At 52.1% G+C, this 16,285-nt stretch overlaps 1 protein-coding gene across 1 annotated transcript in view; it reads left to right on the top strand.

Annotated features, from left to right (window-relative positions):
* Nucleotides 1-16,285, top strand: part of BMP7 (bone morphogenetic protein 7) — a 92,299-nt gene that overhangs the window by 53,289 nt on the left and 22,725 nt on the right. The window contains exon 3 of the mRNA XM_037812168.1: nucleotides 7,150-7,298. Within this exon, the coding sequence (XP_037668096.1) occupies nucleotides 7,150-7,298 (149 nt within the window). The remainder of the gene's footprint in view (nucleotides 1-7,149; nucleotides 7,299-16,285) is intronic.

The following is a 16,285-nucleotide window of genomic DNA, read 5'->3' as shown; positions in this document are numbered from 1 at the left end:
GTACAGTTGTGTGATGAGTTTAGCACAGGGTCCTCGAAGTAGATCTGTACTGTCAAAAGTGAGCATTCTTTGCGTGGCTATGTGTGGTATACTGACGTGAATTTCGGGCAAGTTGCACAGCTTCTGGGATGCAGACAGAGTCATCGCCCTCCTAGAATTCCATGGGTTAGCAGGGAACAGAGACGCCAACCCGTACCTAACTTTAATAACTGCAGAGATTCCAGGGAGCCTTAGGAGTTTGTTGCCTGGCTAGTCTCAACTTTGCTCTCCCCAATCATTGAAGATTTGGGCATCATCCCCATTTTACGGAGGAGGAAACTGGGGCTCGGGAAACAGCTAGTTCGGCCCAAGTTGCCATCTCCGTTCCCCGCCAACTGGACCTCCTCTGCCTCCCGCCTTTTTTCTGCCTGTGCAGTGTTGTGACCCTATAATCTGGGAGAGGAGAGAACCACTTCCTTGCTTCTCTTTTCCCTCAATGAGATGGTGAGTTAAGGAAGGACTTAAGTGCTCAGGTTCTCGAGTCAGATTTTCCTGCGCCGTGTCCTGCTTCTGTCACTTATAAGGTCTGTAACTTTTTTTTTGGATGTTTTAGGTATTCTTTTTTTTTTTTTTTTTTTGATTTTTATTGAGATTGTTCGGATACCATACAATTATCCAAAGATCCAAAGTGTACAATCACTTGCCCCTGGGTACCCTCATACAGCTGTGCATCCATCACACTTAATTTTTGTTCGATTTTTAGAAACTGTTCATTACTCCAGACAAGAAATAAAGTGAAAGATGAAAAAAGAAAAAAAGAAAAGGAAACTCTAATCCTCCCCTATCCCTAACCAACCCCCCTCAATTGTTGACTTAGTAGTATTGGTATAGTACATTTGTTAACTGTTTATGAAAAAATGTTGAAATACTACTAACTGTAGTATATAGTTTGCAATAGGTATATAGTTCTTCCTTATATGCCCCTCTATTGTTAACTTCTAATTTTATTGTCATACATTTGTTCTGGTTCATGGAAGCGATTTCTGGTATTTGTACAGTTGATCATGGACATTGCCCACCACAGGATTCAGTTTTATACATTCCCATCTTTTGACCTCCAACTCTCCTTCTGGTGACATAATGACTCTGAGCTTCCCCTTTCCACCTCATTCACACACCATTCGGCGCTGTTAGTTATTCTCACATCTTGCTACCAACACCCCTGTTCATTTCCAAACATTTAAGTTCATCCTAATTGAACATTCTGCTCATACTGAGCAACCACTCCCCATTCTTAAGCCTCATCCTATATCTTGGTACCTTATATTTCATGTCTATGAGTTTACATATTATAATTAGTTCCTATCAGTGAGACCCTGCAATAATTGTCCTAATGTGTCTGGCTTATTTCACTCAGTATATTGCCCTCGAGGTTTTGTCATCAACCCATTTTTTTTTAATATGGTTTTGTTCACTCACCATACATTCCATCCCAAGTAAATAATCAATGGTTCTCTGCATGGTCATACATTTATGTGTTCACCACCTTCACCACTATCTATATAAGGGCATCTACATTTCTTCCACAAGGCAGGAGGGAGAGTCAAAGAAGGTAGAGAGGAAAAAGAAAGAGGAAAAAGAATGACAGCTAGGAAGCAGCAAAAGGAAAAATAGCTTTAAATCAAAGTAGAATAAAGAATCAGACAATACCACCAATGTCAAGTGTCTAACATGCCTCCCCTATCCCCCCTCTTATCTGCATTCACCTTGGTATATCACCTTTGTTACATTAAAGGAAGCATAATACAATGATTCTATTAGTTACAGTCTCTAGTTTATGCTGATTGCATCCCTCCCCCAATGCCTCCCCATTTTTAACACCTTGGAAGGTTGACATTTGCTTGTTCTCCCTCGTAAAAGAACATATTTGTACATTTTATCACAATTGTTGAATACTCTAGATTTCACCAAGGTACACAGTCCCAGTCATTATCTTTCCTCCTTTCTTCTGGTGTCTCACATGCTCCCCACCTTCCTCTCTCATCCGTATTCATAGTTACCTTTGTTCAGTGTACTTACATTGTTGTGCTACCATCTCCCAAAATTGTGTTCCAAACCATGCACTCCTGTCTTCTATCACCCTGTAGTGCTCCCTTTAGTATTTCCTGTAGGACAGCTGTCTTGTTCACAAAGTCTCTCATTGTCTGTTTGTCAGAAAATATTTTGAGCTCTCCCTCATATTTGAAGGACAGCTTTGCTGGATATAGGATTCTTGGTTGGTGGTTTTTCTCTTTCAGTATCTTAAATATATCACACCACTTCCTTCTTGCCTCCATGGTTTCTGCTGAGAGATCCGCACATAGTCTTATTAAGCTTCCTTTGTATGTAATGGATCACTTTTCTCTTGCTGCTTTCAGGATTCTCTCTTTGTCTTTGACATTTGATAATCTGATTATTAAGTGTCTTGGCGTAGACTTATTCATATCTCTTCTGTTTGGAGTACGCTGCGCTTCTTGGATCTGTAATTTTATGTCTTTCATAAGAGATGGGAAATTTTCATTAATTATTTCCTCTATTATTGCTTCTTCCCCCTTTCCCTTCTCTTCTCCTTCTGGAACACCAATGATATGTACATTATTGTACTTTGTTTCATCCTTGAGTTCCCGGAGACGTTGCTCATATTTTTTCATTCTTTTCTCCATCTGCTCCTTTGCACGTAGGCTTTCAGGTGTTTTGTTCTCCAGTTCCTGAGTGTTTTCTTCTGCCTCTTGAGATCTGCTGTTGTATGTTTCCATTGTGTCTTTCATCTCCTGTGTTGTGCCTTTCATTTCCATAGATTCAACTAGTTGTTTTTTTGAACTTTTGATTTCTGCCGTATATATGCCCAGTGTTTCCTTTACAGCCTCTATCTCTTTTGCAATATCTTCTCTAAACTTTTTGAATTGATTTAGCATTAGTTGTTTAAATTCCTGTATCTCAGTTGAAGTGTATGTTTGTTCCTTTGACTGGGCCATAACTTTGTTTTTCTTAGTGTAGATTGTAATTTTCTGTTGTCTAGGCATGGTTTCCTTGGTTATCCAAATCAGGTTTTCCCAGACCAGAACAGGCTCAGGTCCCAGAGGGAAGAAATATTCAGTATCTCGTTTCCTTGAGGGTGTGTCTTAGAAAATTGCTCCACCCTGTGATGCCTCAGGTCACTGTGCTTTTCTGCCCAGCAGGGGATGCCTGTTAGCCTATAATTCTTGACTGGTATGAGGAGGTATGGCCGTGTTCCCCCAGGCTCTGGGGTCTGGTTCTGAATGGAAAGGGCCCCACCCCTTTCCTCAGATTTTATGCTGTGTTCTCGGGCATTCCTCCCAATTCAGGTTGGTGTATGATGAGTGGATGGTCTCGTTTGTCCCCCCACAGTTATTCTGGATTATTTACTAGTTGTTTCTGTTTTTTTGTAGTTGTTCCAGGGGGACTACTTAGCCTCCACTCCTCTCTATGCTGCCATCTTGCCCTGCCTCCAAGGTCTGTAACTCTTGACCACTGTGTTTGCCTCCCTGAACCTCACTTTCCTCCCCTGCACAGTGGGGACAGGGTTGTTACGGAGAGAATGTTTGCACAGAGCGCACCTGATTTTCCGTGGTGGGAAAGGTGAGCAGGTGCATTTACCTCCTTTGGGGGCCTTCAGCCCGAGCCTTCTCTGCTGCAGCTCTCCCCTGGCTGGGTCGGGCTGGCCAGTGTGTTCAAGGTAGACGAGAATGCCACAGAGGGCCCACGCATTCCCCGCTGGTTTTAAGAGCCAGTGTGCTCTGTGAAGGTGCACCCCACCTTCCCAGCTGTCCGTCTGGAGGTGGCTGCTGAGTACTCGCCTCTCCATCCTTGTCCTTTCCGTGCCGTCCACTCTCCCTCCTGGACCTCCAGGCTAGAGGCAAAGCCTCTGTGAACATCTCGGCCTCCCTGCCAGCCACGCTCCCCCCTCCGGAGCCTCCGAATGCCGATTTCACTCCCCGAGTGTGCCTGGAGCAGGCTGCATGCCGTGACCGGGTGAGGGGAGCCGCTGCCTTCACGTTGGTTCCCGGATGAGTCAACGCTGCCCTGTGAGGTCTGACCCTCAGTGTCGTGGCCCACAGAGAAAGAATGTTGAGTATCGCTTGGCAAGGCGTCCGTTGTTTGAAGGCCTAATTCGTTCACTGTTTCAGTGTCCATGTGGGCCTGTCCAGACGCTGGGTCACATTTTCCTGTAAATAACAATTTTCCAGCAAAATCACCGCCTAGGTCTGTGGCTCCTCGGCTGTGGTGTGGATGTTTCCTGCAGGGATCCTGGGAACCTGGTTCAGTAGGAGAAATCGCATTTGCTGGAGTGTTACAGCTTTGCTCATCTGTTGATTGCTGAGAACAGCTCGCTGGTCCACCGACACATGTGGTAGCTTCCCGTAGCCAGGACAATTGTCAAGCCAAATTGGAGATGAAGACAGCAGGAAATTCCTGTTTATAAGTTTAAAACCTGCGTGGATGTCCTCTAAGTCAGCTCTGGAACTGTCTCTAAAAGGACACTGGGAACGATTAGAAACAAATAGGTTGTGAAAGACCAATCTCATTATTTTAATTCAGTCTGGACAGAAAGTCAAACTTAGGGTCTTCAGAATTGCTGCCTGGCTCTGAAAATATTTCCTTATTTCCGTAATCTCTCCATATTAGAGTGGGGAGTGAGTTTCTTATAGATCATAGGGAACTTCACTTTGGCTGGCAAAGAGACGACTTACTGTCTTATGCTGCGGCTACATTTTGTTGTTTATGAGATCAGAATTATATACCACTCGAGCACATTGTGTACTATAAGGCAGTATTTTCTGAGTTGGATTCAGTGGGTTGTAAAGTAAGTATTGCTCTAAAAAGTGGGGTTTTATGGGAAAGGGGTGTTAGCATCGGCTCCGTTTTGTGGCCCATGTGATGCTGTCCATCAGAGGGAAATGCCTTGCTCTCCCATGGCCAAGGTTCGGGCTTGTGACTTGGCCGAGCTAATTGGATTCTCTGTCCCCAGACTGTGCTCTTGGACGGTGTTTTGGTTTCCTAGGCTGCTCAAAGCAAATACCACCAAACAGGTTGGGTAAAACAATGGGAATTTGTTCACTTACAGTTTTGAGCCGGGAAAACTGTACAAATCAAGGCATCCTCGAGGCGATGCTTTCTTCCCGAAGACGGCAATCCCTGGCTTCTCTGCCACATGGCAAGGCACATGGCAGCACCCGCTGCTCTTTCCCCTTTCTTCTCTTTTGTTGACTTCATCTTCTTGCTTCTGTGGCTTTTCCCTCTCTTATAAAGGACTTCAGCAGTAGGATTAGACCCATCCTGACTGAGGAAGGCCGCACCTTCATTCAAGTAGCCTCATCAAAAGGTCCTGCTTACAGTGAATGAGCTCACGCACACAGGAGTGGATTAAATTTAAAAGCATGTTTTTCTGGGGTGCGTACAGCTTCAAGCCACCACAAATGGAGAGATGCAAAGATGGAAATGCAGCTCAGGCTCCTGCCTTTGATGACGGGGCCGGCGAGACAGCTCCCGACATGCATACCTGCCTGGGTTCTCGTCTGCTCTGGAGCCTGATTCCCCAGCCCTGTGTGGGATTCTCCGGGCGATTTGTTAATGTCCGAAGACATTCCCAGTGGGTTTTGAGTTCAAATAGACTTGAGGCATTGGCCAACATGGCGGATGTATTTCCTGCGTGCCGTCTCTGAGCCTTGCTCCTGTAAATGCGCCTGGTGCCTCTAATGCACGACGCATCCAGAGAATTGGAGTTCATCGGGCCCCACAAGCTCCGAGATCTCCAGGGTGAGACAGGGATGATGAGTGAGGAGAGTCGGCCTGGAGTAAGTTCAGTGGGGAGCGTTGGGGCCTTCTCGAAGGGGCATCTCCTGCTCGGCTCCAGCTGAGGGTTAGTGGGTGATACTAGGAGTCTGACTTGTCAAAGGCTCTGAAAGGATGACAGCTACACCTGAGTGAAGGTAATGTCCAGAAGAAGTGTCTTTGTGGACAGTGGCGAGCTTGGTCCTGCAGACAGGCTGGCTGGGTCCCAATGCTTCCCCGACTGCTGTAGTGTGTGACGCAGGGCACACAGCTCAACCTCTCTGGGCCTCTCTGCTGAGGTCTGCCCAGTGGAGTGAGGTTGCAGGACTCAGTGGAGGGGTGCTGGTCGGGGGTTTCAGCACACAGCCTGGCACCTAGTGAGTGCTCTCTGTGCAGGGAAAATCACCGTAATTCCAGGAAAAGGGAGAGCTCCAGGTACAATAAAGGCTGTTGGTGCCCTCAGTCCTGCTTATTCTCTGTCATAGCCGAGGGCCTGGTGCAAGCAGGTGCAAACATTTTAATTGAGTGCGTAAGAATTCAAAATATTGAAGCTTTGAATCCTTAGAAGTAAAAGTGCCCAAGAGATGTTAGGAAGACCTTGCCTACTGGAATTTACCACCCAGGAACCCAGGCATCCATCCCTCCCTCCCTCCTTACGGGGTCAGTTGATTTTGTCACTGGGAAAAGCAAGGAAGAGAGAATGAGAGTCACCGCCGTGAATGTGGTCTGCCGTCTCCTGCCAAGTGAGAAGCTCAGGAAGAAATTGTGCCTGACGATGCAGAGCGTCTGCGAGGGGCTCAGCCTGGGTGCAGACCCTGCTCGGCAACTTCCCGCCTAAGTGACCTCGGGCAAGTCCGGGCTTGGCTGTGTGTCTAATGGAGATGGTGCTATCCCTGCATCTCGGGGTTGGGAATTGTGCGTAGAGCACTTGGGACAGAGCCCCCGTCTGTGGCAAGCAATTCGGTAAACGTGAACGTCTGCTCCCTGCGACTGTTCTGGCAATGCGGAGACTATGTCCCTGCTTTCCTGTACTCTGGCCTGAGGGAACCCCCTAACACATTTGTAGGGTGAGTTTGCCTCTTAGCAGTTCCCTTTTCTGGGTGTGTTCAAATAAATGCGAGTAAATTCATCTCTTCCGCGCTGCCTTTTCCTACCTGCCTGCCCAGGGGCCTTCCCGCCCGGGTCCTGGCCTGATGAACGTGCTTGTGGGGAACCCGGGGGGTGTCCTCTCTCCTCCCCTGTCCCTCCCCCGTCCCTCCCGTCAGTGGCCGGCTGGTGGGGTGGCCGAGCCGTGACCCAGGCTGACCTGAAACCTGTCCCTCTCCTCCTTTCTTGCAGGGAATCGGACCTGTTTCTGCTCGACAGCCGCACCCTCTGGGCGTCGGAGGAGGGCTGGCTGGTGTTCGACATCACGGCCACCAGCAACCACTGGGTGGTCAACCCGCGGCACAACCTGGGGCTGCAGCTTTCGGTGGAGACTCTGGATGGTGAGTCCCGGCCCCGCCTGTGTGCCACAGCCCAGCTCGGGTGCCAGGAGGCACTTCCCCGGGGCTCCCGCTGCGTCCACCGAGGGCCGGCCACCCCACCCTGCCCCCACTCCAGCTGGTTCCCAGAGTCCAGCCTTTGACCCCAAACCAAGAGCAGCCCCGTCCCCCTTACAGGAGAACCTGCAGGTTCGCCGCGGTGGGCGTGGGTAAGGCCTCATTGCTCACGGCGTGGGCCTCCCTCCAGCAGTGGCCACTCTGCTGGTGAGAAACGCAGACTCTTGGTCCCACCGCGAATTGCCTCATCAGAACCTGCACTTGAACCAGGGAGCAGGTGATGTCATGCCTGTGCGCCTAAAGGTCTGAGCGGTGCCAGTGCAGGGCTCTCAGCCGCGCCCATGGGAGAGGGGAATACTCCTGACCTCCAGCCAACAGATGCCAACGCTGCCAGACATTGCTAAATGTCCCCTGGGGGTCCCCATCACTCCTGGCTGAGAGCCGCTTTCCTGGTTCTGACCCCTCCCCAGAGATCCTGAACATGGTTCTGAGCCCCGAATACTTGGGGACCCCACAGAGAGCCCCCACCCCCACCCCGGCTCTTCCCAATCCCCACTAGACACGCTGGGTGGTACGGCCGTCCCACCTCTTTTGGGAAGGGCAGGCACGATGGCGGTCGTCAGGGAGTGGGGGCTGGGGGGCCTGGCCACATCACTGCCCTCCTCCCCCCACGCTGTGTCTGATCAAGTGGAGATGGCGTCTTCCTTCACCGGTTTGATGGAAAGGACCAGTCCACGCACTTATTTTTGACTAGGCAATACGTGCTCAAGGCTCCAAATTCAAGAGTTGTAGAAGCACGTGGCAGCAGACAGCCTCTCTGCCACCTCCTTCCCCAGCCGCCGAGTGCCCCTCCCAGAGGCTGCTGCTGGGACTTTTTATCGGTTGTCTGTTCAGAGATGCCCTGTGGGTTTTTAAGCAATTCCGTGGAGATTCTGCTCTCCTTTCCCCCACTCCCACCCCAAACACTGGCAGAGGATACACAGCCGTCCTCTCCTTGTTTGTTTCACCTCTCAGCATACCTTGGAGACTGGCCTTTCTCCGCCATTAGTGAGCTTCCTCATTTGTTTTAAGGTCAGTGTGAGTCTCTGTACTTGTAGAGAGTGAGTGCCACTTACTGGCCATGTGACTTTGGGTGATTTCCCTAACTCGTCTGAGCCTGAGCTTCATCACCTGCTGCGTGCAGGTACGAAGACGATCTGGTCATTGGGTGGGTTGACCATAAGTGAGTTATGTGGGAAGGGTATTTTTAAATAGTGCCTTGAGGTGTGTGGGAATCCCGTGGGGTTGGCAGGTCTGGGGAGCCCAGGCATCTGTGCTTTGAGCCTGTGCCCAGGTGACACAGGTGCTGCGGTCCGGGGGCCACGCTTGGAGAGATGCGGCCTTAGAACAGGGCCTGGTTCCTGGCATGCACGCTCCAGGTGAGAGCTTCTGTTCCTACTGTCACTGCCAAAATGGGCTCGTCCAGTTCCCTGGGAATGACCTCTAGGTGCTTCCCAGCCTTTTGCTCTTCCAAGCAGGGCCACGGTGGGGAACCTTGGTGCATACATCATTTTACACTTGAGTGAATATACATAGCTGTACGATAAATGCCTTAAAGTGAAGTGTGTGGTTTTGGTGGATGCAGTCGATTTGCCCTCCTTAGAGGCTGCGTCCGCTTGCACGGCTGCCAGCAGTGCAGGAGGGCACCTGTCTCCTTCCCTTGACGGTACCAAGTTCTCAAACACGTCCACCTTCGCTAGCCGGGAGACGATGAATGGCACCTGTGGTGCTACTTTGCTTCTTTCTCATTAGGTGTGCAGTGACCGTGTTTCCATAAGCGCCATTTGGCGTTTCTTCCCGTGCACTGTCTGTTCATGTCCTTTGTCCACTGTTTCTATTGGGTTATTGGTTGTTTTTCTTCTCCATTGGCCTTGGTGAATTGAGCAGCAAATATTTCCTCAGTTTTTAGTTTTTCTTTTTACTTTTCTTATGCTGGGTTTTGCCAAGTGGACTTGGAAACAGCTGATTTTAATAACCTTTCCCTTTACTACTCCTGAGCTTTCCCTCTTTTTCTTCCATCGGGGGACCTGGGCCCACAGTTCTGGTCTGGAGCCTGGGAACAAAGCCGGCCGAGTTCTGGACCGTCCAGAACACCCCTCAGCCTGAGTTTCAGAAAACCAGAATGATGCACCCACGGCCATGTGCCGTGGGGAGGGGCTGCCAACCCTAGAACCCCACTTTCGGCTCCTGATTTCCAGGCCAGCCTCCTTGCTTCAGGCCCACGGCCCCTACCCCCATCACCCCGTCTCCTTCCACGCCCTCAGCTTAAACAGGATCCTAGAAGCGCTGGAGTTTTCCTTTGTTTTATATCAGGGGACAGCAAACTATAGCCGCAGACCAAATTTTTAGCTTGCCTGTTTTTGTATAGCTTGTCTATTTTTAAATGGTTGGAAAAAAGTCAAAAGAAGAATTATTTTGTGACATATGAAAAACTTATGAAATTCAAATTTGAGTGTCCATAAATAAAGATTATTGGAACATCCGCATCTTCATTCACTTGTGTGCCCAGGGCTGCTTTGTGCCACAACAGCAGAGTGGAGTAGTTGTAACTGAGACCATATGGCTGACAGAGCCTAACATATTTATTGTCTGTCCTTTTGCAGAAAAGTCTGTGACCCCTGCTTTACCTCATCATTTTTCAAACTGTGTTCCATGACATGCCAGTAGGTACCCCCAGGGAAAGGGGAAAGGCTTCAGGGTCAGTTAAGTGTGAGGAATGCTGGGTTAGATGAACCGAACTGGTTCCTCTCGGCGGGACTTGTCAGAGCCTTTATTTTGCCGATGTGAACTATGATTCTCCTGGTGGAGAACAGAGCATAGAGGAGTTGAAATTTATTCGGCAATGAAATCATTCGCCTCTTCCTTTTCCTTAAAAGTTGCCTGTGGGGCGTTTTGGGGATGAGGTGCGAAGGAAGTAATGGGGCTAAAGTGGCCTTGATTTCCCTCTTCAGAGGGACTGTTTCCCTGGACCTGTGTGTATTGTCTTGACCTTCCAGTGCGATGCCAGTGGGATGAAGGTGCTGCTCCATCCCACCTGCCCGGCTGGCTGGGGACAGCTAGTCCGGGTTCGACTTTTCTCTTCTTTTGTGACGCTCAACCCTGTGGCCAGTTCCTCCTAGCATTGGACTTGCCGGCGTTTTTCTCCCCAGACAAGGTCAGGGTCTATTTACCCCTTTGGCCTCCAGCTCTGGCCCTCACCCCTAGGCCGTGGATAAGGCCGAGGACTGATTGAGGCAGCCCAGCCCAGTGGGGAGAGCTGGGGCTCAGGAGCCGGCCTCTCCAGGTTCGAATCCCAGCTCTGCTGCTTCTCATCGTGTGGCTGGGTGACTGACTCCATGCCCCTCATCTGGAGAGCGGGGTTAATAGTTTCCACTCCGAGGGTTGCTCTGAGGGATGAGACAAGCTCATGCAAGTGGAGAGTTTAATTGCTCAACCGTGTGGTGGCTTCTGGACGCAGAGCGCTTTGTACCACTGTCCCTTGTAATCCTCCTAATTACTCCCTGGAGTAGATGCTGGCATTAGCAGCCTGTGGTGTGGGTGAGGAAACCAAGGCTCCCCGGAGGTGGTTGGGGCTCCATGTTCCCAGCAGCTGCCTGGGGACCCCATCCACCCACGGGCAGTGTAGCCTTGTGGCCACAAGCTGCTGTCTAGAATCAGGGCAAGGATTAGATGCTGTCCCCCACTTGGCTCTCATGTCCCCCTCCCACTGGCCACGGGTGGTGCAGGCCAGGCCCTCGGGCCAGCTCGGTGTGGTTGCTGGGGTCAGGGAGGGCCCCCCACTGAGACCGCTGCGGGAGGGGGCAATGTACAGAACGGCCAGTTTGGTGTGTGGGCACCTGGACTTTTGGGGGACAAGTCTCAAGCTCATGGCTGAGAGAATTCACAGTTTTCCTGGCTCACTGTGTTGGTTCTCAAACACGGGGTAGGTCAGAGCCACCTGGGTACGTGTGGGAAATACAGATTCCCAGGCCCCACCACAGACCATTGGCAGCCAGTCCCTGAGGATGGGCCTGGGAATCTGCCCTTTCTCCCAAGCCTCTGGGGTGACTTGGCACCGGGTCTGCTGGCTGCCCTCTGCCAAGCAGTGCCTGGTGCATTAACGCCTGTTAATAAGATGGTGTCCGGGCTGGAGGTGCCAGTGGGTCCTGTGTCTGATGCCCGCTCAAGAGGAGAGAGCCCTGGGGCCCGTTTCCTGGGCTGTGGGGGTGCCCCTACTGTGTCCCAGGCCCTGAGCCGGCTGGAGAGGCATCTGGCAGGGCCCCTTTCCAACCCTGACATAAACCTGCTGCCTCGGGGCAGACGGTGTTAGGCCAGCTGGCACCCACAGCCAGCCCCGTCCAGGCAGCAGCAGAGTCCTTGAGAGGAGGGGGCACGGGCGCCGAGGAGGGTTACAGCCCCCATCCCTGCCCTGGCTCTGGGTAGCAGCTTGTGGCCACGAGGCTACATGGCTCATGAATGGACAGGGACCCACGGGACTGCTGGAAATACAGAGCCCCAGTGACCTCTGGGAAGCCTGTTTCCTCGCCCTTACCATGGGGATGGTAGGGAGGAAGGACACGGGAGCGCGTCCTTCCACCCAGTGAGGCTCAGAAATCAGACCTCTGGGAAGCCCTGCTCAACTCCCTTCCGAAGCCCGGGGAGTGCACTCACTTCCCTTTCTCCCAGGGGGTGGCGGAATCTGTGGGGTGGAGCGCGGAGGGGCCTGCCCGGGACCACCCAGGGAGTGAGTGCTCAGCAACCCCCAACAACCCCTGCCTTCCAGCTGTGGTCCCCCTGTTAGTCACCCGGCGGAGCAGGACATCTGCTGGGCCAGCGTGCCTGTGCAGGGCGGGGGAGAAGCCCGTAAACTCTCCTGGCTCAGCAGGAGGCCACTGGGAGTATAGTCTCGTCATCCCAGGGCCTAGACGTGGCGGGAATGGAGGGGATTCTCCCTGCTCCCAGGAGACCCTCGACCCCACCCCTGGGCCAGCGTGGCACACCCCTGCTCTGTCTTGGGGCCTGGGGTGGGTGGGCGAGGAGACGAGATGAGGCTCGCCCGAGCAGAAGGTGAACCGGACGCAGCCCGGTCCTGGGGGCTGCCCTGGGTGGGTGGGAGCCGAGTCCGGGGAGGCCTTGCTGCCGGCCAGGCTGTGCACGGGGCTCTGGGCAGCCGCTCAGCGCAGGACGGGCTGGGGCACCTTCCCGGACCCGGGGCCAGTGGCCGGTTGAATCGCTGTCCCCGGGTCCCCATGGTGCGACCCTGGGCAGTGTGTCCTCATTTCTTTGCTTGTCCCACGGGCATAATGATGTCACCTGCTCCACAGGTGCCGGGATGCAAAGAACGAATTCATGTAGGGTGCATCGCCCTGTGGCCAGCTGACCCTGCTCAGGAGGGTTCGCGATTATTATTATTAGTTATTATTATAGCCCTGCTCAGGGAGGACGGTCATCATCACCAAAACTCTATAGATGGGGAAACTGAGGCTCTTTGTGGAGGAGCTTGATGAGTGTCTCATGGCCCGCGGGGGCAGGCCTGGGCTGGAAAACCTTCCCAGGAATGTGGTCACCAGGGACCAGACTTGGGGTGGGGCGGGGGGCATTGTGCAGCAAACACGGCCCTGCTGGAGGCAAGGCTGGGGGCGCAGGCGGGAGCGAGGCCTGCCGTCCCAGCATCCCGGCTCGCACCCGGCTGCCCGAAACACCCGCCCCCCTCTTTCTGGAAAGGAAAGAGCTTGACACAGGGCCAGACAGAGGCCTCCCCGAGCTGCACTTGACTTTCCGGGGTCCTGGGCACGTTGCCTTCTGGGCCCCTGCCTCCATAAATATATTAAAAATTAGGTTTTATGACTGTGTTGATATAAAGGCGAATATAATCCTGCTGGATTAAAAATTAAGACGTTTTCTTTGACCCTGAAAGTGCAAGGTTTCTCTTTTGATTTTGAAAGAAATTAAAATATGTTCATGGTCCCGTAAATGTCACGGGCCTAAGGGACACGGCGGCCCTGGGCCCAGCATGCAGCCTGGGGAAGATGCCAGCCCTCACTCTCCCCTGCGTCTGGCTGTTAGAACCAGCTTCCTAGAGCCAGGGGCCTCCTTGCTCACTTCGGGAGTGAATTTATTCACCCGACGTTTGTGCCGCCCTGTGACAAGCGGGAGACACTGCTCTGGGTGCTAGGGGTGCAGCCTCGTGGAGCTCCCTTTCTCGTGGGAGGAGGCAGTGAGCAAGGAGCCCCATCCCAAAGTGAAGGGTTGCAGCTGCACGGATGCTTCAGAAGGGCCTCCTGCGGCTGCTCTGTAAACCAATATTGATAATACATTAATCTATTGATCTATTGATCAATACAGATCAATACAGCTAGTGCCGCCTTTGGGGTGCACAGCCTGCTGCAGGAAGACAAAGACTACTTTGGTCAGAACAGTCTTTCATCCGTGCCTACATGGAAGCATCTAGTTGTTTGGTTCTGAGACAGGGAGTCCATGCATCTTGTTTTGGTTTATGGGATCCCCCCTCCTCTCCTTGTTCACAGAAGAAATTGTTTGGGGGTTTAGGAGGACAGGGCCATCAGCCCTGCCTCTCTGATCCAAGACGACGATCTGGAGGTCATACTTTCCCCCATCTCATGTTCTCTCTGTGGGGACGTGTTTCTCCAGTGGGGATTAGCCCAGCCCTGGTCCCACAACTCCGGAGCTCAAGACAGAAAGTCACCTTCTCCTTCCAGCCCTGCCCCTTCTCTGCCCCCTGAAGTCGGCTGGGGGTCAGGCACGTCCACGGTTTGGATTTCCATGTGCAGAACCGAGCTTCGTGCTTCTCTCTTTTGGCACGAGAGCTCACCTCCCTCTTCATTTTTCTTTTTTTTTTTTTAATCTTCATTTTATTGAGATATATTCACATACCACGCAGTCATACAAAACAAATCGTACATTCGATTGTTCACAGTACCATTACATAGTTGTACATTCATCACCTAAATCAATCCCTGACACTTTCATTAGCACACACACAAAAATAACAAGAATAATAATTAAAGTGAAAAAGAGCAATTGAAGTAAAAAAGAACACTGGGTACCTTTGTCTCTTTGTTTGTTTGTTTCCTTCCCCTATTTGTCTACTCATCCATCCATAAACTAGACAAAGTGGAGTGTGGTCCTTATGGCTTTCCCAATCCCATTGTCACCCCTCATAAGCTACATCTTTATACAATTGTCTTCGAGATTCATGGGTTCTGGGTTGTAGTTTGATAGTTTCAGGTATCTACCACCAGCTATCCCAATTCTTTAGAACCTAAAAAGGGTTGTCTAAAGTGTGCGTAAGAGTGCCCACCAGAGCGACCTCTCGGCTCCTTTTGGAATCTCTCTGCCACTGAAGCTTATTTCATTTCCTTTCACATCCCCCTTTTGGTCAAGAAGATGTTCTCTGTCCCACGATGCCAAGTCTACATTCCTCCCCGGGAGTCATATTCCACGTTGCCAGGGAGATTCACTCCCCTGGGTGTCCGATCCCACGTAGGGGGGAGGGCAGTGATTTCACCTTTCAAGTTGGCTTAGCTAGAGAGAGAGGGCCACATCTGAGCAACAAAGAGGCATTCGGGAGGAGGCTCTTAGGCACAACCATAGGGAGGCCTAGCCTCTCCTTTGCAGCAACCGTCTTCCCAAGGGTAAATCCTGTGGTAGAGGGCTCAACCCATCAAACCACCAGTCCCCCATGTCTGTGGCCATGCCAGCAACCGTCATCCCTCTTCATTTTGATCATCCCAGGTTGAGTCTAAGGGTGAATAGGATTCAAGGACATTTCAAGGTGAGTGTTGTCTCGCGTGATGCTGCAGGAGCCAGGGAAGGGATGTGGGAGGCGAGCCATCTGCCCATGGCGGCCGTGGGAACTAAGGCACGAGAGCCGAGGCTGGAGAGAGATCTTGCCTGCGGCCTGCTGGCCCCAAGGTGCCTTTGCTCCTTGTGATTGCTTCACATCCTGTTTGTTCAGCCCCTCGAGTATAGGGGAGAAAAGGCCTCGATGACCCGAGGCTGGTCGGGCCCTTCCAGGGCTGGGCGGACACGGGTGGCAGGGATGGAGTTGGGCAATCGGGGCCAGGCAGATGTCCCAAGTGTTAACTACATTCTCACTTGACACTTGGAATCCATTGAGAGAAGTGGCTGGAATTAATTGCATTTTCCACAATTAACCAGGAACATTCTTGGGCTGTGGTCTCGTAGGGGCAGCTGATGGCCCCAGGCCTGGAAAAAAGGAAGCTACAAAAAACTAAGAAGCTGCCCTCTGTGGCCCGGCTGCACCTCCTCCTTTCAGGGAGGCCTCCTTGGGGCTCCGGGCCTGGGAGGTCTCCCATGAGCTCGCCGAGCCCCTCCGGGACCTGGAGGAAGGAAGCAGATGGGCCCTCCATGGGCCTGGCTTCCTGGGGAGGAAGCTGTTTCCGAGAAGCCTGCAGTGCACATTCCCAGAACGAGCTGCAAGTGAGGCTGGGGGAGCCTGTTTCCAGCCTCCCTGGGTGGAGGTGGGCTTGGGCGTGGCAGTGGGCCTGGCCTCGCTCTCCTAGAAACGGACCTTCTCTCTGCTCAGCTGGGGCCATCTCAGCAGGGGCCGTCCCATGGCTCCCCCCGGCCCCTTCAGAGCAGGTGCCGTGATTCATGAGCCAACAAACACCTGCAGCTTGCAAAGGACTGTGGGGAAGGGGCACCACGAAGGACCTCATGTCTGCTCTACGCCGGAGAGATGAGAACTTTGGTTCACGCAAACATCAGCTCGTGGGAGCCACTGAATTCATCATCACTCAGACCAGAAGCAACGACGCAAACGCCCTTCACTAGGACAGCGGACTGGCCAACGGGGCATCCACGCCCCGGAATGCCACCGGACCACAGAAGGCCAAGCCCCAAACCACCCAGCATGGATGGGGCCCAGAGCC

Source organism: Choloepus didactylus, chromosome 19 (assembly GCF_015220235.1).
Source record: "Choloepus didactylus isolate mChoDid1 chromosome 19, mChoDid1.pri, whole genome shotgun sequence".
NCBI lineage: Eukaryota > Metazoa > Chordata > Mammalia > Pilosa > Megalonychidae > Choloepus > Choloepus didactylus.
The sequence above is the reverse complement of the archived record's forward strand: the minus strand, read 5'-3'. Positions and strand labels throughout refer to the sequence as shown.